The sequence below is a fragment of the Oncorhynchus nerka genome, unplaced genomic scaffold (genome assembly GCF_034236695.1).
Source record: "Oncorhynchus nerka isolate Pitt River unplaced genomic scaffold, Oner_Uvic_2.0 unplaced_scaffold_1098, whole genome shotgun sequence".
NCBI lineage: Eukaryota > Metazoa > Chordata > Actinopteri > Salmoniformes > Salmonidae > Oncorhynchus > Oncorhynchus nerka.
This window is the reverse complement of record NW_027040220.1, coordinates 33,696-51,279: the sequence shown is the minus strand read 5'-3', so window position 1 is coordinate 51,279 and position 17,584 is coordinate 33,696. Positions and strand designations below refer to the sequence as shown.

The 17,584-nt window shown below is 46.9% G+C and overlaps 1 protein-coding gene across 1 annotated transcript in view; it reads left to right on the top strand.

The window, feature by feature from the left end:
• LOC135570113 (centrosomal protein of 112 kDa-like) overlaps positions 1–11,885 on the top strand; it is a 101,025-nt gene extending 89,140 nt beyond the window's left edge. The window contains exons 9-10 of the mRNA XM_065016183.1: positions 11,304–11,390; positions 11,874–11,885. Of these exons, the coding sequence (XP_064872255.1) occupies positions 11,304–11,390; positions 11,874–11,885 (99 nt within the window). The remainder of the gene's footprint in view (positions 1–11,303; positions 11,391–11,873) is intronic.
• The last annotated feature ends 5,699 nt before the right edge of the window (positions 11,886–17,584 follow it).

The following is a 17,584-nucleotide window of genomic DNA, read 5'->3' as shown; positions in this document are numbered from 1 at the left end:
TAATGTGGTGATATTCATTCTGACTGGAGGAGACTAATGTGGTAATATTCATTCTGACTGGAGGAGAGGAGACTAATGTGGTGATATTCATTCTGACTGGAGGAGACTAATGTGGTAATATTCATTCTGAATGGAGGAGAGGAGACTAATGTGGTGATATTCATTCTGACTGGAGGAGACTAATGTGGTTATTCATTCTGACTGAAGGAGACTAATGTGGTAATATTCATTCTGACTGGAGGAGAGGAGACTCGTGGTGATATTCATTCTGACTGGAGGAGAGGAGACTAATGTGGTTATATTCATTCTGACTGGAGGAGAGGAGACTAATAGGGTTATATTCATTCTGACTGGAGGAGAGGAGACTAATGTGGTTATATTCATTCTGACTGGAGGAGACTAATGTGGTAATATTCATTCTGATTGGAGGAGAGGAGACTAATGTGGTGATATTAATTCTGACTGGAGGAGACTAATGTGGTAATATTCATTCTGACTGGAGGAGAGGAGACTAATATGGTGATATTCATTCTGACTGGAGGAGAGGAGACTAATGTGGTAATATTCGTTCTGACTGGAGGAGAGGAGACTAATGTGGTTATTTTCATTCTGACTGGAGGAGACTAATGTGGTGATATTCATTCTCACTGGAGGAGAGGAGACTAATGTGGTTATATTCATTCTGACTGGAGGAGACTAACTCCGGAGTGCAGACCTCGGTGTAACGCTCATTCCTTCGACGATAAACGCAAATCCGACCATCACCCCTGGTGAGACAAAACCACAACTTGTCAGTGAAAAGCACTTTTTGCCAGCCCTGTCTGGTCCAGCGACGGTGGGTTTGTGCCCATAGGCGACGTTGCCGGTGATGTCTGGCGAGGTCCTGCCTTACAACAGGCCTACAAGCCCTCAGTCCAGCCTCTCTCAGCCTATTGCGGGCAGTCTGAGCACTGAACACTGTTAGCTTAAGAGGCCCACTGGACAAATTCTTTGGCCACTATACCTATTCTGCCAATTGGCCTGGTTTACCACACGGAGCCCTGCTGATCCGTCTGCCGATGTAATAGCACGGGAAGGCCACAACAGACTTTCTTCCGTTGCGACGTCCCTCCAAGGCCCTTCTGTTAGCTTGTTAGCCCCGCCCCACAAGCTGCCTGAAGCCACTCACTGGACTCATATGATCACTCGGCTACGCATGCCTCTCGCTAACGTCAATATGCCGTGTCCATTGCTGTTTTGGTTAGTATTTATTGCCTTATTTCACTGTAGAGCCTCTAGCCCTGCTCAATACGCCTTATTTAACACTTTAGTTCCACCTACCACACATGTGGTGACATCACCTGGTTTAAATGATATTTCTAGGGACAATATCTCTTTCATCGTCACTCTATGCACAAGTTTACCCTCATTGTATCCACATCCTACCATACCTTTGTCTGTACATTATGTCTTGAATCTATTCTACTGTGCCCAGAACTCTGCTCCTTTTACTCTCTGTTATGAACATACTAGACAGCCAGTTATTTTAGCCTTTAGCTGTACCCTTATCCTACTCCTCCTCTGTTCCTCTGGGATGTGGATGTTAATCCAGGCCCTGTAGTGCCTAGCTCCACTCCCATTCCCCAGGCTTTATCATTTGCTGTCTTCTGTAACCGTAAAGCCTTGGTTTCATGCATGTTAACATTAGAAGCCTCTTCCCTAAGTTTGTTTTATTCACTGCTCAAGCACACTCTGCCAACCCGGATGTCCTGGCTCAGGAAGACCACCAAAAACCCTGAAATTTCCATCCCTAACTATAACATTTTCAGACGGGATTAAACTGCCAAAGGGAGTTTTAGCCTGCAGAGTTCTGTCATACTATCCAGGTCTGTGCCCAAACAATTCGAGCTTCTACTTTTAAAAATCCACCTTTCCAGAAACAAGTCTCTCACTGTTGCCGCTTGCTATAGACCACCCTCTGCCCCCAGCTGTGCCCTGGACACCATATATGAACTGATTGCCCCCTATGTATCTTCAGAGCTAGTGCTGCTAGGTGACCTAAACTGGGACATGCTTAACACCCCGGCCATCCTAGAATCTAAGCTTGAATCCCTCAATCTCTCACATATTATCAATGAACCCACCAGGTACAGCCCCAAATCCGTAAACACGGGCACCCTCATAGGGGCGGCAGGATAGCCTAGTGGTTAGAGCGTTGGACTAGTAACCGGAAGGTTGCAAGTTCAAACCCCCGAGCTGACAAGGTACAAATCTGTCGTTCTGCCCCTGAACAGGCAGTTAACCCGCTGTTCCTAAGCCGTCATTGAAAATAAGAATTTGTTCTTAACTGACTTGCCTGGTTAAATAAAGGTAAAATAAAAAAATAAAAATAAAATATCATCCTAACCATCTTGTCCTCCAAATACACCTCTGCTGTTTTCAACCAAGATCTCAGCGATCACTGCCTCATTGCCTGCATCCGTAACGGGTCTGCGGTCAAACGACCACCCCTCATCACTATCAAACGCTCCCTAAAACACTTCAGCGAGCAGGACGTCCTAATCGACCTGGCCCTGGTATCCTGGAAGGATATTGACCTCATCCCGTCAGTAGAGGATGCCTGGTCAGTCTTTAAAAGTAACTTCCTCACCATCTTAAATAAGCATGCCCCGTTCATAAAATGTAGAACCAGGAACAGATATAGCACTTGGTTATCTCCAGACCTGACTGCCCTTGACCAGCACAAAAACATCCTGTGGCGTTCTGCATTAACATCGAATAGCCCCCAGTTCTGGGACACTGTAAAGTCCATGGAGAATAAGAGCAGCTGCCTCCTCCCAGCTGCCCACCTCACTGAGGCTAGGAAACACTGTCACCACCGATAAATCCACTATAATTGAGAATTTCAATAAGCATTTTTCTACGGCTGGCCATGCTTTCCACCTGGCTACCTCTACCCCGGTCAACAGCCCTGCACTCCCCACAGCAACTCGCCCAAGCCTCCCCCATTTCTCCTTCACCCAAATCCAGATAGCTGATGTTCTTAAAGAGCTGCAAAACCTGCAACCCTACAAATCAGCCGGGCTCAAAAACTGGACCCTCTCTTTTAAACTTTTCTGCCTAAATTGTTGCAACCCCAATTACTAGCCTGTTCAACCTCTCTTCCCAAAGATTGGAAAGCTGTCATGTCATTCCCTCTTCAAAGGGGAGACACTCTTGACCCAAATTGCTACGGACCTATATCTATCCTACCCTGCCTTTTCTAAAATCTTCGAAAGCCAAATCAACAAACAGATTACCGACCATTTCGAATCCCACCGTACCTTCTCCGCTATTTAATCTGCTTTCAGAGCTGGTCATGGGTGCACCTCAGCCACGCTCAAGGTCCTAAAAGATATCGTAACCGCCAGCGATAAGAGACATTACTGTGCAGCCGTATTCATCGAGCTGGCCAAGGCTTTCGACTCTGTCAATCACCACTTTCTTATTGGCAGACTCAACAGCCTTGGTTTCTCAAATGATTGCCTCGCCTGGTTCATCAACTTCTTCTCTGATAGAGTTCAGTGTGTCAAATCGGAGGGCCTGTTGTCCGGACCTCTTGCAGTCTCTATGGGGGTGCCACAGCGTTTAATTCTCGGGCCGACTCTCTTCTCTGTATACATCAATGATGTCGCTCTCGCTGCTGGTGATTCTCTGATCCACCTCTACGCAGACGACTCCATTTTGTATTCTTCTGGCCCTTCTTTGGACACTGTGTTAACTAACCTCCAGACGAGCTTCAATGCCATACAACTCAACTTCCGTGGCCTCCAACTGCTCTTAAATGCAAGTAAAACTAAGTGCATGCTCTTCAACCGATCACTGCCCGTACCTGCCAGCCCGTCCAGCATCACTACTCTGGACGGTTCTGACTTAGAATATGTGGACAACTACAAATACCTAGGTGTCTGGATAGACTGTAGATCTCTCCTTCCAGACTCACATTAAGCATCTCCAATCCAAAATTTCATCTAGAATCGGCGAAATATGCTTCATTTATGCTGCCAAACATACCCTCGTAAAACTGACCATCCTACCGATCCTCGACTTTGGCGATGTCATCTATAAAATAGCCTCCACTCTACTCAAGAAATTGGATGCAGTTTATCACAGTGCCATCCGTTTTGTCACCAATGCCCCATATATTATTTACCACTGCGACCTGCATGCTCTCGTTGGCTGGCCATCGCTTCATACTCGTCGCCAAACCCACTGGCTCCAGGTCATCTACAAGTCTCTGCTAGGTAAAGCCCCACCTTATCTCAGCTCAGTGGTCACTATAGCAACACCCACCTGTAGCACGCGCTACAGCAGGTATATCTCACTGGTCACCCCCAAAACCAATTCCTCCTTTGGCACTGCCTTTCCTTCCAGTTCTCTGCTTCCAATGACCGGAACAAACTGCAAATATCAATTAAGCTGGAGTCTTATATCTCCCTCACTAGTTTTAAGCACCAGCTGTCAGAGCAGCTCACAGATCACTACACCTGCACATAGCCCATCTGTAAACAGCCCATCCAACTACCTCATCCCCATACTGTATTTATTTATTGCTCCTTTGCACCCCAGTATCTCTACTTGCACATTACTCTTCTGCACATCTACCATTCCTGTGTCTAATTGCTATACTGTAATTACTTCACCACCATGGCATATTTATTGACCTTATTTGACCTCATTTGCACTCACTGTATATAGATTTTTCTTTGTTCTGCTGTATTTTTGACTGTATGTTTTGTTTATTCCATGTGTCGAACTGCTGTGCTTTATCTTGCCAAGGTCACAGTTGTAAATGAGTACTTGTTCTCAACAGGCCTACCTGGTTAAATAAAGGTGAAATAAAGTAAAAATTAAAAATGGAGGGATTAACTCGGGCAGTTGTTGTTGCCATCCTGTACCTGTCCCACAGGTGTGATGTTCGGATGTACCGATCTTGTGCAGGTGTTGTTACACGTGGTCTGCCACTGCTAAGACGATCCGCTGTCCATCCTGTCTCCCTGTAGCTCTGTCTTAGGCGTCTCACAGTACCGACATTGCAATTTATTGCCCTGGCCACATCTGTAGTCCTCGTGCCTCCTTGCAGCATGCCTAAGGCACGTTCATGCAGATTGGCATCTCTCTTGTTGTGTTTTTCAGAGTCAGTAGAAAAGCCTCTTTAGTGTCCTAAGTTTTCATAACTGACCTTAACTAGTTATCTAAAGAAATGGGATCTAGGTATATTTAACTTTAGGACTAACTGTTCAAAAGATGCTAAATCAATGTACAAGACGTTCAGTGAGGAGATCCCTTCTCCATCCCAGATATGAAATGCCCTGTCTAATATGAGAATGAGAATGTATGATTCTTTAATAATGGGGCACAAGTTGAAAATTCACTGAGACCAAACGTTTCCAGATATTTAGAGAATGTTTCATAATCTGGTTTTTAATGTATTTGGAAACCGGCTCAGCTAGTTTAGAGCAGAGTAAGACAGCTAAGGAGGTGTTCAATGAGATATCCAAGGTCAACCATTTTGGTGATTAAGCCAATGTTTAAAATAAATGTATTCAATTTCTTCTTTTCTGTTTGCCAGAAAATCTCCCCATAGAATGTAGTAGCCTGAATACCACAGCGGTTTATAAATGGATATTGGAGGTCTGTGTTTCTTTGGAATCTGTGACACTCAAAATGTTTGACTTTTGAGTCACAGTTGACAATAAAGGGGGGTTTGGTGGATTTTCGGCAAGTCCTAGCCCTGCTGGGTGGAGTTGTGACCACAAACACACACACACACACACACACACACACACACCTACACACGACGCCTCTTCAGAAGTGTCCCAGTGACTCACTCTGACTCCATCCTCGCCACCTTGAATCTTATCATCTCCTGTGGTTCCACATTAAGCCCCGTACGCAGGCCTCGCCCACCATGGCGTGGCTTGTCTGACCACCAGCAGGAAATTACCTGCGGCTGGGTCTGGTCCTCGCCATATGTTGCTAAGCCCCGACAGCCAGTTTCTATTTTAAGGAACTCTGGGCTCTCACACCAAGCTCATCCCCAGTTCAGCTACTGACTACATTGATAAGTTGATAAGATCGCTGACTGTACCAGTTAAGCTACTGACTTCATTGATAAATTGATAAGATCGCTGACTACCAGTTAAGCTACTGACTTCGTTGATAAGATCGCTGACTACCAGTTAAGCTACTGACTACATTGATAAGTTGATAAGATCGCTGACTACCAGTTAAGCTACTGACTTCATTGATAAGTTGATAAGATCGCTGACTGTACCAGTTAAGCTACTGACTACATTGATAAGTTGAGTAAGTGTGTGGTAGCGTGGCAGCTGGAGCAGACGTTGGTCACCATGATGTTGAGTCACTTTAGTCTCATATGGTCATCTATTTTAACCCATGGTTGAGGTTACAAGTCTAGTCCTTGTAATCCCACTACACACACCCTTACTGTGCTGGGCTCACACCATAGGTGCTATGGGATGGGGCCGTGGCATATTCAATGAAATGATCCAAGACCATTCAGCCAGTCCCACCCATAGGGTTAGAATTAGGCTTACGTGATGTGATTGCTTTGGCACATGCAGATGGGTTGATACATGCAAACAGAGCGAGAGAGAGGGACTAAATTTCCCCTGGTACTCCTGGGGTTCTCATCACAAGCACCATCACAGGGCTCTGTGTGATTCTTCCTCTAATGGCTGCAGCTCGGCCAAACGGGTCTGGAGCTGAGGTTCAGTTTCCAATCTGCCCATGCTTTCCAAAGGCATAATGATGCAACTGCTTCCATTCCTGGGTCCTATGGGAAGGCCTCTCAGCTCTGTGTTTGATTCAGACGACTAGCCCCTCTGATTGTATGATTGTGGTTAAAGGACAACACTGAGCCTTGTGAAGTTCCTAAGGGAGCTCTCTATGTGGCTTTTAGGGTAAAATGGCCGACAATCCAAAGGCAGGCATATGGTACTCAGATATTCGGTCTTTTCTTAGATTGAATGGGTATTGTTTTTGTTAGTTATGCACTTTATGTCCTTAAAGGGATCTCCATGTTGAATAGTAGTAGTGAATTGTTTTTAGGAAGAAATGTTGTCTTTTGTCTCTGCTGAAGCCCAATATTATCATGACATTAAGTGACATTCAAAAGTCTTTCCTTTTAAAAACTTTGTTGGTTGTAGTGTTTTGCATTTTACCTCAGAGTACAATTATCATGCTAAGATCCATTAGCTTCTCCTCCCAGTGGAGGAATGGCACGTTAATGGTGTTCAGTAGATAGCTAGCAGGGCACTGCAGAGGGAATATTCTCTACATCTGTGTTTATGGAAGATGAAAGCTCTATCAGGGCATTGTAGTTCTGCTGCAGAGCAAGATACATAAACACAACTGTGCTTTCTGGGCCCAGCAGTTAGCAGGCATTTTGTGAGCGCGTTCCCCAAGGGGAAAAAAGGCTGGACCCAGGGTCGCTTCTGAGAAAAGAAAGTGAGAGCAGTTGCATCTGTGTTTCTCTTTTTCTTTCCGTCTCCCTCCTCCCTCTCTATCCTTTCCTTTCTCAACACACCTTCACCCTTTACCTTCTCTCTCATCCTTCCCTCCTCTTCTCTCCTGAGCTGGATGTCAACAACATGGCATCTAAGAGAGAAACAACTTTTCAAAAGAAAAACCTGTCACACAGAGATGCCTGATTTTGAAGCTTCTCAGAAACCTGAGGTGTCTCTCCGCGTCTCTCTCCTTCCTCCTCTCTCCTTCCCCCTCTCTCCTTCCTCCTCTCTCCGTTCCTCCTCTCTCCTTCCTCCTTTCTCCTCTATTCCTCCTCCTCTCTCCTTCCTCCTCTCTCTCTCCTCCTCTCTCGCTCCTCCTCTATTCCTCCTCCTCTCCTTCCTCCTCTCTCCTTCCTCCTCTCTCCTTCCTCCTCTTTCCCTCCTCCTCTCTCCTTCCTCCTCTCTCGCTCCTTCTCTCTCCTTCCTCCTCTCTCGCTCCTTCTCTCTCCTTCCTCCTCTCGCTCCTCCTCTATTCCTTCTCCTCTCGCTCCTCTATTCCTCCTCCTCTCTCCTTCCTCATCTTTCCCTCCTCCTCTCTCCTTCCTCCTCTCCTTCATAGTCTCTCCCTCCTCTCTCCTTCCTCCTCTCTCCCAGTTCTCCTTCCTCCTCTCTCACATCTCATTCCTCCTCTCTCGCTCCTCCTCTCTCCTGTCTCCTTTCTCCTGTCTCCCTCCTCCTCACTCCTCACTCCTCTTTCCTTCCCCTCCTCTCTCCTCTCTCCTTCCTCCTCTCTCCTTTCTCCTGTCTCGCTCCTCTCTCTCGCTCCTCTCTCGCTCCTCTCTCCCTGCTCTTCTCTCACTCCTCCTCTCTCGATACTCCTCTCTCCCTCCTCCTCACTCCTCTTTCCTTCCTCCTCACTCCTCTTTCCTTCCTGCCCCCTCCTCTCTCCCCTCCTCTCTCCTTCCTCCTCTCTCCGTTCCTCCTCTCTCCGTCCTCCTCCTCTCTCCTTCCTCCTCTCTCCTTCCTCCTCTATTCCTCCTCCTCTCTCCTTTCTCCTCTCTCCTTCCTCCTCTCTCGCTCCTCTATTCCTCCTCCTCTCTCCTTCCTCCTCTCTCGCTCCTCCTCCTCTCTCCTTTCTCCTCTCTCCTTTCTCCTCTCTCCTTCCTCTTCCTCTCCTTCCTCCTCTCTCCCTCCTCCTCTCTCCTTTCTACTCTCTCGCTCCTCCTCTCTTGCTCCTCTTCTCTCGCTCCTACTCTCTCCTTCCTCCTCTCTCGCTTGACCTCTTCTCTCGCTCCTACTCTCTCCTTCCTGCTCTTCCTCTCTCCCTCCTTTCTCTCTCTCTCCTCTCTCGCGCCTACTCTCTCGCTCTTCCATTCGCCCCTCCTCTCGCTCCTACTCTCTCGCTCCTCCATTTGATCCTCCTCTCTCCTTCCTCTCTCCTTCCTACTCTCTCCCTCCTCTTTCTCTCCTTCCTCCTCTCTCTCCCTCCTTCTTTCTACTCTTCGCTCCTCCTCTCTCCCTGCTCCTCTCGTGCTGCTCCTCTCTCGTTCCTCCTATCTCCTTCCTCTTTCTCTCCTTTCTACTCTTTCCTTTCTACTCTCTCGCTCCTTCTCTCTCCTTCCTCCTCTCTCTTGCTCCTCCTCTCTCGCTCCTACTCTCTCCCTCCTCTCTCGCTCCTACTCTCTCCCTCCTCTCTTGCTCCTACTCTCTCTCTCTTCCATCCGCTCCTCCATTCGCTCCTCCTCTCTCCTTCCTACTCTCTCCGTCCTTTCTCTCCTTCCTCTTTCTCTCCTTCTTCCTCTCTCTCCTCCTTTCTACTCTTCGCTCCTCCTCTCTCCTTCCTACTCTCTCTTTCCTCTCTCCTTCCTCCTCTCTCGCTCCTCCTCTCTCGCTCCTCCTCTCTCCTTCCTCTTCTCTCCCTCGTCCTTGCTCCTCCTCTCCTTCCTCATCTCCTCCTTTCTCCCTCCTCCTCTCTCCATCCTCTTCTCTCACTCCTCCTCTCTCCCTCCCTTCTTCCCTCTTTCTATTTCCTCTATAAACCATTTTTCAAACGCCCCTGATGTAGTTTGACAAACTTTCTAAAAAGCCCATTTGAAGAGGTGATGCGAAAGTGACACCTACTTGTTTTGGAGCGCCGCTGGAAAAATCTACTAGACTCCCTCACTTCAATCAGCCTAATCTCTCCTCCAACAAGTCTCCTGTGGTCTCAGAGATTGCACAAGAAAATGGTGGTAATTCAATAGAAAAGAAAGCGAAACGAGAGAGAACATCACATGGCACCATTGAAGGAGGATAAGTCTAGCAGATTTAGTTGAAGTTGTGGGATAATGGAAGCAGTAGTTTACAATAGGACTCATCTAGTTTGAATGTAGAAGACCCTGGGAATGAGTACGATACAGATCCTTGTTGCTCGAAAGCAAACATTAGCGTTGTTGTGAGAATGAATGGGGCAGGTATTGGCTAGTTTGTCAAATGTCAATACAATAGGGGACTTAACCATCTAAGCTACCTCCGCAGATACAGGTTACATGACTGCCCAAAAGGTATTTTCCAACCTGGAAGGACATATTTGTCACAGAGCCCCAGAGTTGAGCAATGCATCAAACCCTCCAGTGACTAAAACCTGTGAGTAAGTACATTAGTCACAAAGCAATACGAACTCATCCTGTCTAATTCCCATTTGTGTTGACAACGTTAGCAAACTCTTTCCGCTGACTGGATGACTGTGTGTCTGTTGGCCCCAGAGCTGCCAAGTCCTGAGGCCAGACAGTTCTACAATGGCACATCAGATCAGGAGCACATGTCATGCCTTCTCCTCACCCAGGGGCAATCAGATCAGGTATACTACTAGACATAGTGAGCCAACAACACAACAACCGCCATCGGCAGTTCAAAGAAGTAGGGGAAGGTGCCCGTACAGGGCTCGCCACGGGACAGGGTGGCCTCTCCTATCAGTCTTCCCACGTGTTGGTGAGAGCGTCTCGTTAGCCAGATGAAAGGCCTGTGTCCGCCAGTATTTTACTCAGGAAACCTGAAGCCACAAAGCAACATGACCTCTGGCAGGGCTGATGAGAAGGACATATGACTTAGGAGGAGCTGTGTTAGGTAGACACTGAGAAGGTATGTGCTTGTCGTTTAGTATTAAGGCCACTCTGTAATAGCAAGCCGTATCTGAAAGTGGGTGTTCGTGTGTCTACCTGGCTTGAGTGTGTGAGTATAAATATTTAGAATTACTATTGTAGATGTGTGTAACTTTGTCTGTGTGTGTACACTTCTGGCGTATTAACTAAGTGTGTATTATTTTCCTGTGGCATTGTGTGTGTGGGAGTGAATGAAGGGCTCTGGGAGCTCTGTCTTGACATGCAGATTCAGACGGTTGAACTGTTGATCCCCTGTATATTGAGCTGAACTGAAAGGAGCCGGCTGTCAGTGGATAACTGTAGCCTACATAATGCCTTGTTCTCTCTGGCCAAGCCTGTTCCTGTCACTGACTAATACTGTCTTTCACTATTATCTCACACACACACACACACTGTTGGGTCTGGTACATCCCTCCTACACACATTTGAAGTCCTGTTTGTAGATAAATATATTTAGAAATGTTTATGAAGCTTGATTCATTGACAGCGCTGATGCTCTCTGCACCATCAACAGTAAATATCTGAAATGCCACTACTTGCCATTAGTTTGCCTAGTTAGTAAAAACAGGGGCAGCGGACGTTGCCGTTGCTACTTTGTCCATCTCCTGTGCTGCATTTGACGATGTGTGTATTGACTCCCCTGTCTGTCATCGTGCTGTGTGTCTCTGTGCAGGCTGAGATGAAGACTAAAGTCCTGGAGGCCAAGCACCAGGAGGAGAAACTGAAGATGCAGCAGAAGCACGACGCAGACGTGCAGAAGGTCAGAGTGCTGACTGACTTATCAATTCATTATTTTAATGATTTAATATGTTTATTTATTTGATATTTTAGATAACTTCACACATACAGCCATAATATCATCTGTAGGGAGGTTATAGTACCGCCCAGACATAAAAACATGAATTTAAATGATGGAGGACAAACACACAGTAAAGTGAGACAGTGCAGAAGGTAGGTATAACAAGAGTGATGTTCCCTGCATCCTTCACCACTCCCACCCTGACACTACATCTGATGTGTTATTGGCTGGGCTCACACCCTTTCTCCTTCCCTCTTCCCTGGGCTCCCTGTTAGTTTCATTTCACCAGGGGTGTATCGGCTCAGCTCCACATCCAGCATCTGGGATCTGTCAACTTCCTCCCAAAACGTCTGGTTTCATTGTTGCCACAGAATCTTTAAATAAAACAGAAATAGCCCCATTTTCCTCTGTTTAAACTGTCGATGAACTCTTTGTCTCTGACAGGAGACACGGTGACAGCTCCTCCACTACCCAGCCTCTCCTGCTCTCGCTCCATCCCTCTCTGTTTAAACTGTCTCTGACAGGAGACACGGTGACAGCTCCTCCACTACCCAGCCTCTCCCGCTCTCGCTCCCATCCCTCTCTCTGTTTAAACTGTCTCTGACAGGAGACACGGTGACAGCTCCTCCACTACCCAGCCTCTCCCGCTCTCGCTCCCATCCCTCTCTCTGTTTAAACTGTCTCTGACAGGAGACACGGTGACAGCTCCTCCACTACCCAGCCTCTCCTGCTCTCGCTCTCCATCCCTCTCTCTTTAGTGTCTCTGTCATTGCAGGCAAATCGCACTAATTGTGTACAGATTGCGAGCGATGTCGGATTAAATTTGTTCCCTATTTACCCGGGCGTCTGACTAATGTCTTCAAGGGGGAGTGGTGGTGGAGGAGGGACTTTAACAAGCCCATTCAAAGGCGCATGGGGAAGCTGGCTAGCGCTAGTTTTAATTAGCACCAGGTAGATGAATTATGGATGAGTGTGTGGTGCTGATGGTGGTTAGACTGGTCATCGTCTCATAGATAACATGAGAGAGGATAACAAGAGAACAGGCCTGACTGTTGTATGGTATATATAGCCATGGATCAATAGTGTGTGTGTGTGGTCGCACAATAGCTATATAATTAGCTCAGGCAGACCTGTATTTGTTTTTTAAAACGATAGTGTTGGAGCGCATCAACAAGCAGGGTTTAATATCTCCATCTAGAAGGTGCTGCCCGAAGAGCAATCCTCTAAGGATCCGAGATGGCTAGAATACCACGATAGTGTTGGAGCGCATCAACAAACAGGGTTTAATATCTCCATCTAGAAGGTGCTGCCCGAAGAGCAATCCTCTAAGGATCCGAGATGGCTAGAATACCACGATAGTGTTGGACGCATCAACAAGCAGGGTTTAATATCTCCATCTAGAAGGTGCTGCCCGAAGAGCAATCCTCTAAGGATCCGAGATGGCTAGAATACCACAATAGTGTTGGAGCGCATCAACAAGCAGGGTTTAATATCTCCATCTAGAAGGTGCTGCCCGAAGAGCAATCCTCTAAGGATCCGAGATGGCTAGAATACCACGATAGTGTTGGAGCGCATCAACAAGCAGGGTTTAATATCTCCATCTAGAAGGTGCTGCCCGAAGAGCAATCCTCTAAGGATCCGAGATGGCTAGAATACCACGATAGTGTTGGAGCGCATCAACAAGCAGGGTTTAATATCTCCATCTAGAAGGTGCTGCCCGAAGAGCAATCCTCTAAGGATCCGAGATGGCTAGAATACCACCGATAGTGTTGGAGCGCATCAACAAGCAGGGTTTAATATCTCCATCTAGAAGGTGCTGCCCGAAGAGCAATCCTCTAAGGATCCGAGATGGCTAGAATACCACGATAGTGTTGGAGCGCATCAACAAGCAGGGTTTAATATCTCCATCTAGAAGGTGCTGCCCGAAGAGCAATCCTCTAAGGATCCGAGATGGCTAGAATACCACGATAGTGTTGGAGCGCATCAACAAGCAGGGTTTAATATCTCCATCTAGAAGGTGCTGCCCGAAGAGCAATCCTCTAAGGATCGAGATGGCTAGAATACCACGATAGTGTTGGAGCGCATCAACAAGCAGGGTTTAATATCTCCATCTAGAAGGTGCTGCCCAAGAGCAATCCTCTAAGGATCCGAGATGGCTAGAATACCACGATAGTGTTGGAGCGCATCAACAAGCAGGGTTTAATATCTCCATCTAGAAGGTGCTGCCCGAAGAGCAATCCTCTAAGGATCCGAGATGGCTAGAATACCACGATAGTGTTGGAGCGCATCAACAAGCAGGGTTTAATATCTCCATCTAGAAGGTGCTGCCCGAAGAGCAATCCTCTAAGGATCCGAGATGGCTAGAATACCACGATAGTGTTGGAGCGCATCAACAAGCAGGGTTTAATATCTCCATCTAGAAGGTGCTGCCCGAAGAGCAATCCTCTAAGGATCCGAGATGGCTAGAATACCACGATAGTGTTGGAGCGCATCAACAAGCAGGGTTTAATATCTCCATCTAGAAGGTGCTGCCCGAAGAGCAATCCTCTAAGGATCCGAGATGGCTAGAATACTCCACGATAGTGTTGGAGCGCATCAACAAGCAGGGTTTAATATCTCCATCTAGAAGGTGCTGCCTGAAGAGCAATCCTCTAAGGATCCGAGATGGCTAGAATACCACGATAGTGTTGGAGCGCATCAACAAGCAGGGTTTAATATCTCCATCTAGAAGGTGCTGCCCGAAGAGCAATCCTCTAAGGATCCGAGATGGCTAGAATACCACGATAGTGTTGGAGCGCATCAACAAGCAGGGTTTAATATCTCCATCTAGAAGGTGCTGCCCGAAGAGCAATCCTCTAAGGATCCGAGATGGCTAGAATACCACGATAGTGTTGGAGCGCATCAACAAGCAGGGTTTAATATCTCCATCTAGAAGGTGCTGCCCGAAGAGCAATCCTCTAAGGATCCGAGATGGCTAGAATACCACGATAGTGTTGGAGCGCATCAACAAGCAGGGTTTAATATCTCCATCTAGAAGGTGCTGCCCGAAGAGCAATCCTCTAAGGATCCGAGATGGCTAGAATACCACGATAGTGTTGGAGCGCATCAACAAGCAGGGTTTAATATCTCCATCTAGAAGGTGCTGCCCGAAGAGCAATCCTCTAAGGATCCGAGATGGCTAGAATACCACGATAGTGTTGGAGCGCATCAACAAGCAGGGTTTAATATCTCCATCTAGAAGGTGCTGCCTGAAGAGCAATCCTCTAAGGATCCGAGATGGCTAGAATACCACGATAGTGTTGGAGCGCATCAACAAGCAGGGTTTAATATCTCCATCTAGAAGGTGCTGCCCGAAGAGCAATCCTCTAAGGATCCGAGATGGCTAGAATACCACGATAGTGTTGGAGCGCATCAACAAGCAGGGTTTAATATCTCCATCTAGAAGGTGCTGCCTGAAGAGCAATCCTCTAAGGATCCGAGATGGCTAGAATACCACGATAGTGTTGGAGCGCATCAACAAGCAGGGTTTAATATCTCCATCTAGAAGGTGCTGCCCGAAGAGCAATCCTCTAAGGATCCGAGATGGCTAGAATACCACGATAGTGTTGGAGCGCATCAACAAGCAGGGTTTAATATCTCCATCTAGAAGGTGCTGCCCGAAGAGCAATCCTCTAAGGATCCGAGATGGCTAGAATACCACGATAGTGTTGGAGCGCATCAACAAGCAGGGTTTAATATCTCCATCTAGAAGGTGCTGCCCGAAGAGCAATCCTCTAAGGATCCGAGATGGCTAGAATACCACGATAGTGTTGGAGCGCATCAACAAGCAGGGTTTAATATCTCCATCTAGAAGGTGCTGCCCAAGAGCAATCCTCTAAGGATCCGAGATGGCTAGAATACCACGATAGTGTTGGAGCGCATCAACAAGCAGGGTTTAATATCTCCATCTAGAAGGTGCTGCCCGAAGAGCAATCCTCTAAGGATCCGAGATGGCTAGAATACCACGATAGTGTTGGAGCGCATCAACAAGCAGGGTTTAATATCTCCATCTAGAAGGTGCTGCCCGAAGAGCAATCCTCTAAGGATCCGAGATGGCTAGAATACCCAGAATACCTCCATCTAGATAGTGTTGGAGCGCATCAACAAGCAGGGTTTAATATCTCCATCTAGAAGGTGCTGCCCAAGAGCAATCCTCTAAGGATCCGAGATGGCTAGAATACCACGATAGTGTTGGAGCGCATCAACAAGCAGGGTTTAATATCTCCATCTAGAAGGTGCTGCCCGAAGAGCAATCCTCTAAGGATCCGAGATGGCTAGAATACCACGATAGTGTTGGAGCGCATCAACAAACAGGGTTTAATATCTCCATCTAGAAGGTGCTGCCCGAAGAGCAATCCTCTAAGGATCCGAGATGGCTAGAATACCACGATAGTGTTGGAGCGCATCAACAAGCAGGGTTTAATATCTCCATCTAGAAGGTGCTGCCCGAAGAGCAATCCTCTAAGGATCCGAGATGGCTAGAATACCACGATAGTGTTGGAGCGCATCAACAAGCAGGGTTTAATATCTCCATCTAGAAGGTGCTGCCTGAAGAGCAATCCTCTAAGGATCCGAGATGGCTAGAATACCACGATAGTGAACAACTTTTTTTCATAATGCTAGATTATCAAGCTCCATTGAGACTAAAGAGATGGTTAACAAATAACAACCCATATTGTACATCTTCAGATTGCTATGCTATCTCAGATTGCTGTATGCTATGCCTCTGTGTGTAATGTAATGGCACCTCTTCCTCCAGACAGTGGGATAGTATTAGTGTTTAGTCAGTCAGGCTGGCTGGAGTCTCTCTGCAATAGAGATGTTATAAAAGACCCACAATTACCGTCCTAAAAGCTGTCGTTCCTCTGCTCCCACTTCCAGTCCCTCTGGACCCCATCTCTGACACCCCGTTACGACGGCCCTCTACGTGTGCCCAAAACACACCCTCCTCTCTCCTCTCAGGAAGGCCGATGGGAAAATGGGAAAAGTGGACGTCCCTAAATGTTCTGTGAACTTTCCTTTACCCCCCTTCACTCCCTTCCCTTTCATGTCTCCCATCCCACTCACTCTGGCCACAACAGGCTTAGACACAGAGTGCACTTCTAACAGACAAAACCCAGGACAAATAACCCTCTGATGGTCCCTGGGACTGTTTCGGAGGGGATATAATCTCTCTTCCAGGGGGTTTTGATCAAATCTCCACCGTGTGTATCAAAAGACAAGGCGGCGCTGTGAAATGGTCCACAGTCCTGAACTTGTGTTGTTTCTCTCTCCTTCTCTCTCTCTGTCTGTCATGTGTTGTAAAACCACCTCTTTCATGGTCAGGTCCCCTCTACTAATACAGCTCTGAGGATATCATCATTCCCAATAACACTGATTAGCCTCCTAGCATGTACTGCTATGCATAACTGTAATCAGTTCAGTACAATGGAGAGCCCTGTGCTCATAGTTTCTAAAACAATGTACTGGTATCTGTTATTTTAAAAAATATGTTTCACTCATGCATGTGATATTTTATTTGATGTCCGAATTGGAAGGGGATGTAATGGAGTCAGAGGATGCAGTGAAGTCAGTCAAGGCTCATCTGTAGACACCTCCTGTTATGAGATGTGTTTGGGGAAGGGAATTCTGTTGATGTTGTGTATCTCTCATTAAATCAAATCAAATGTTATTGCACACACACACACACATCCCTGTTAGTGAGAATTTCTGCTTTGCCAAGATAATCCATCTACCTGACAGGTGTGGCATATCAAGAAGCTGATTAAACAGCATGATCATTACCCAAGTGCACCTTGTGCTGGGACAATTAAAATCACTCTAAAATGTGCAGTTTTGTCATGACACAATGCCACAGATGTCTCAAGTTTTGAGGGAGCGTGCAATTGGCATGCTTACAGCAGGAATGTCCACCAGAGCTGTTACCAGAGAATTTAATGTTAATTTCTCTACTGTTAGCCCCCCCCCCACCCATCTACTGTAAGCCGCCTCCAACGTCGTTTTCAAAGAATTTGGGAGTATGTCCAACCGGCCTTACAACCACAGACCATGTGTAACATTACCAGCCCAGGACCTCCACATCCGGCCTCTTCACTTGCGGGATCAGTTGATGAAAC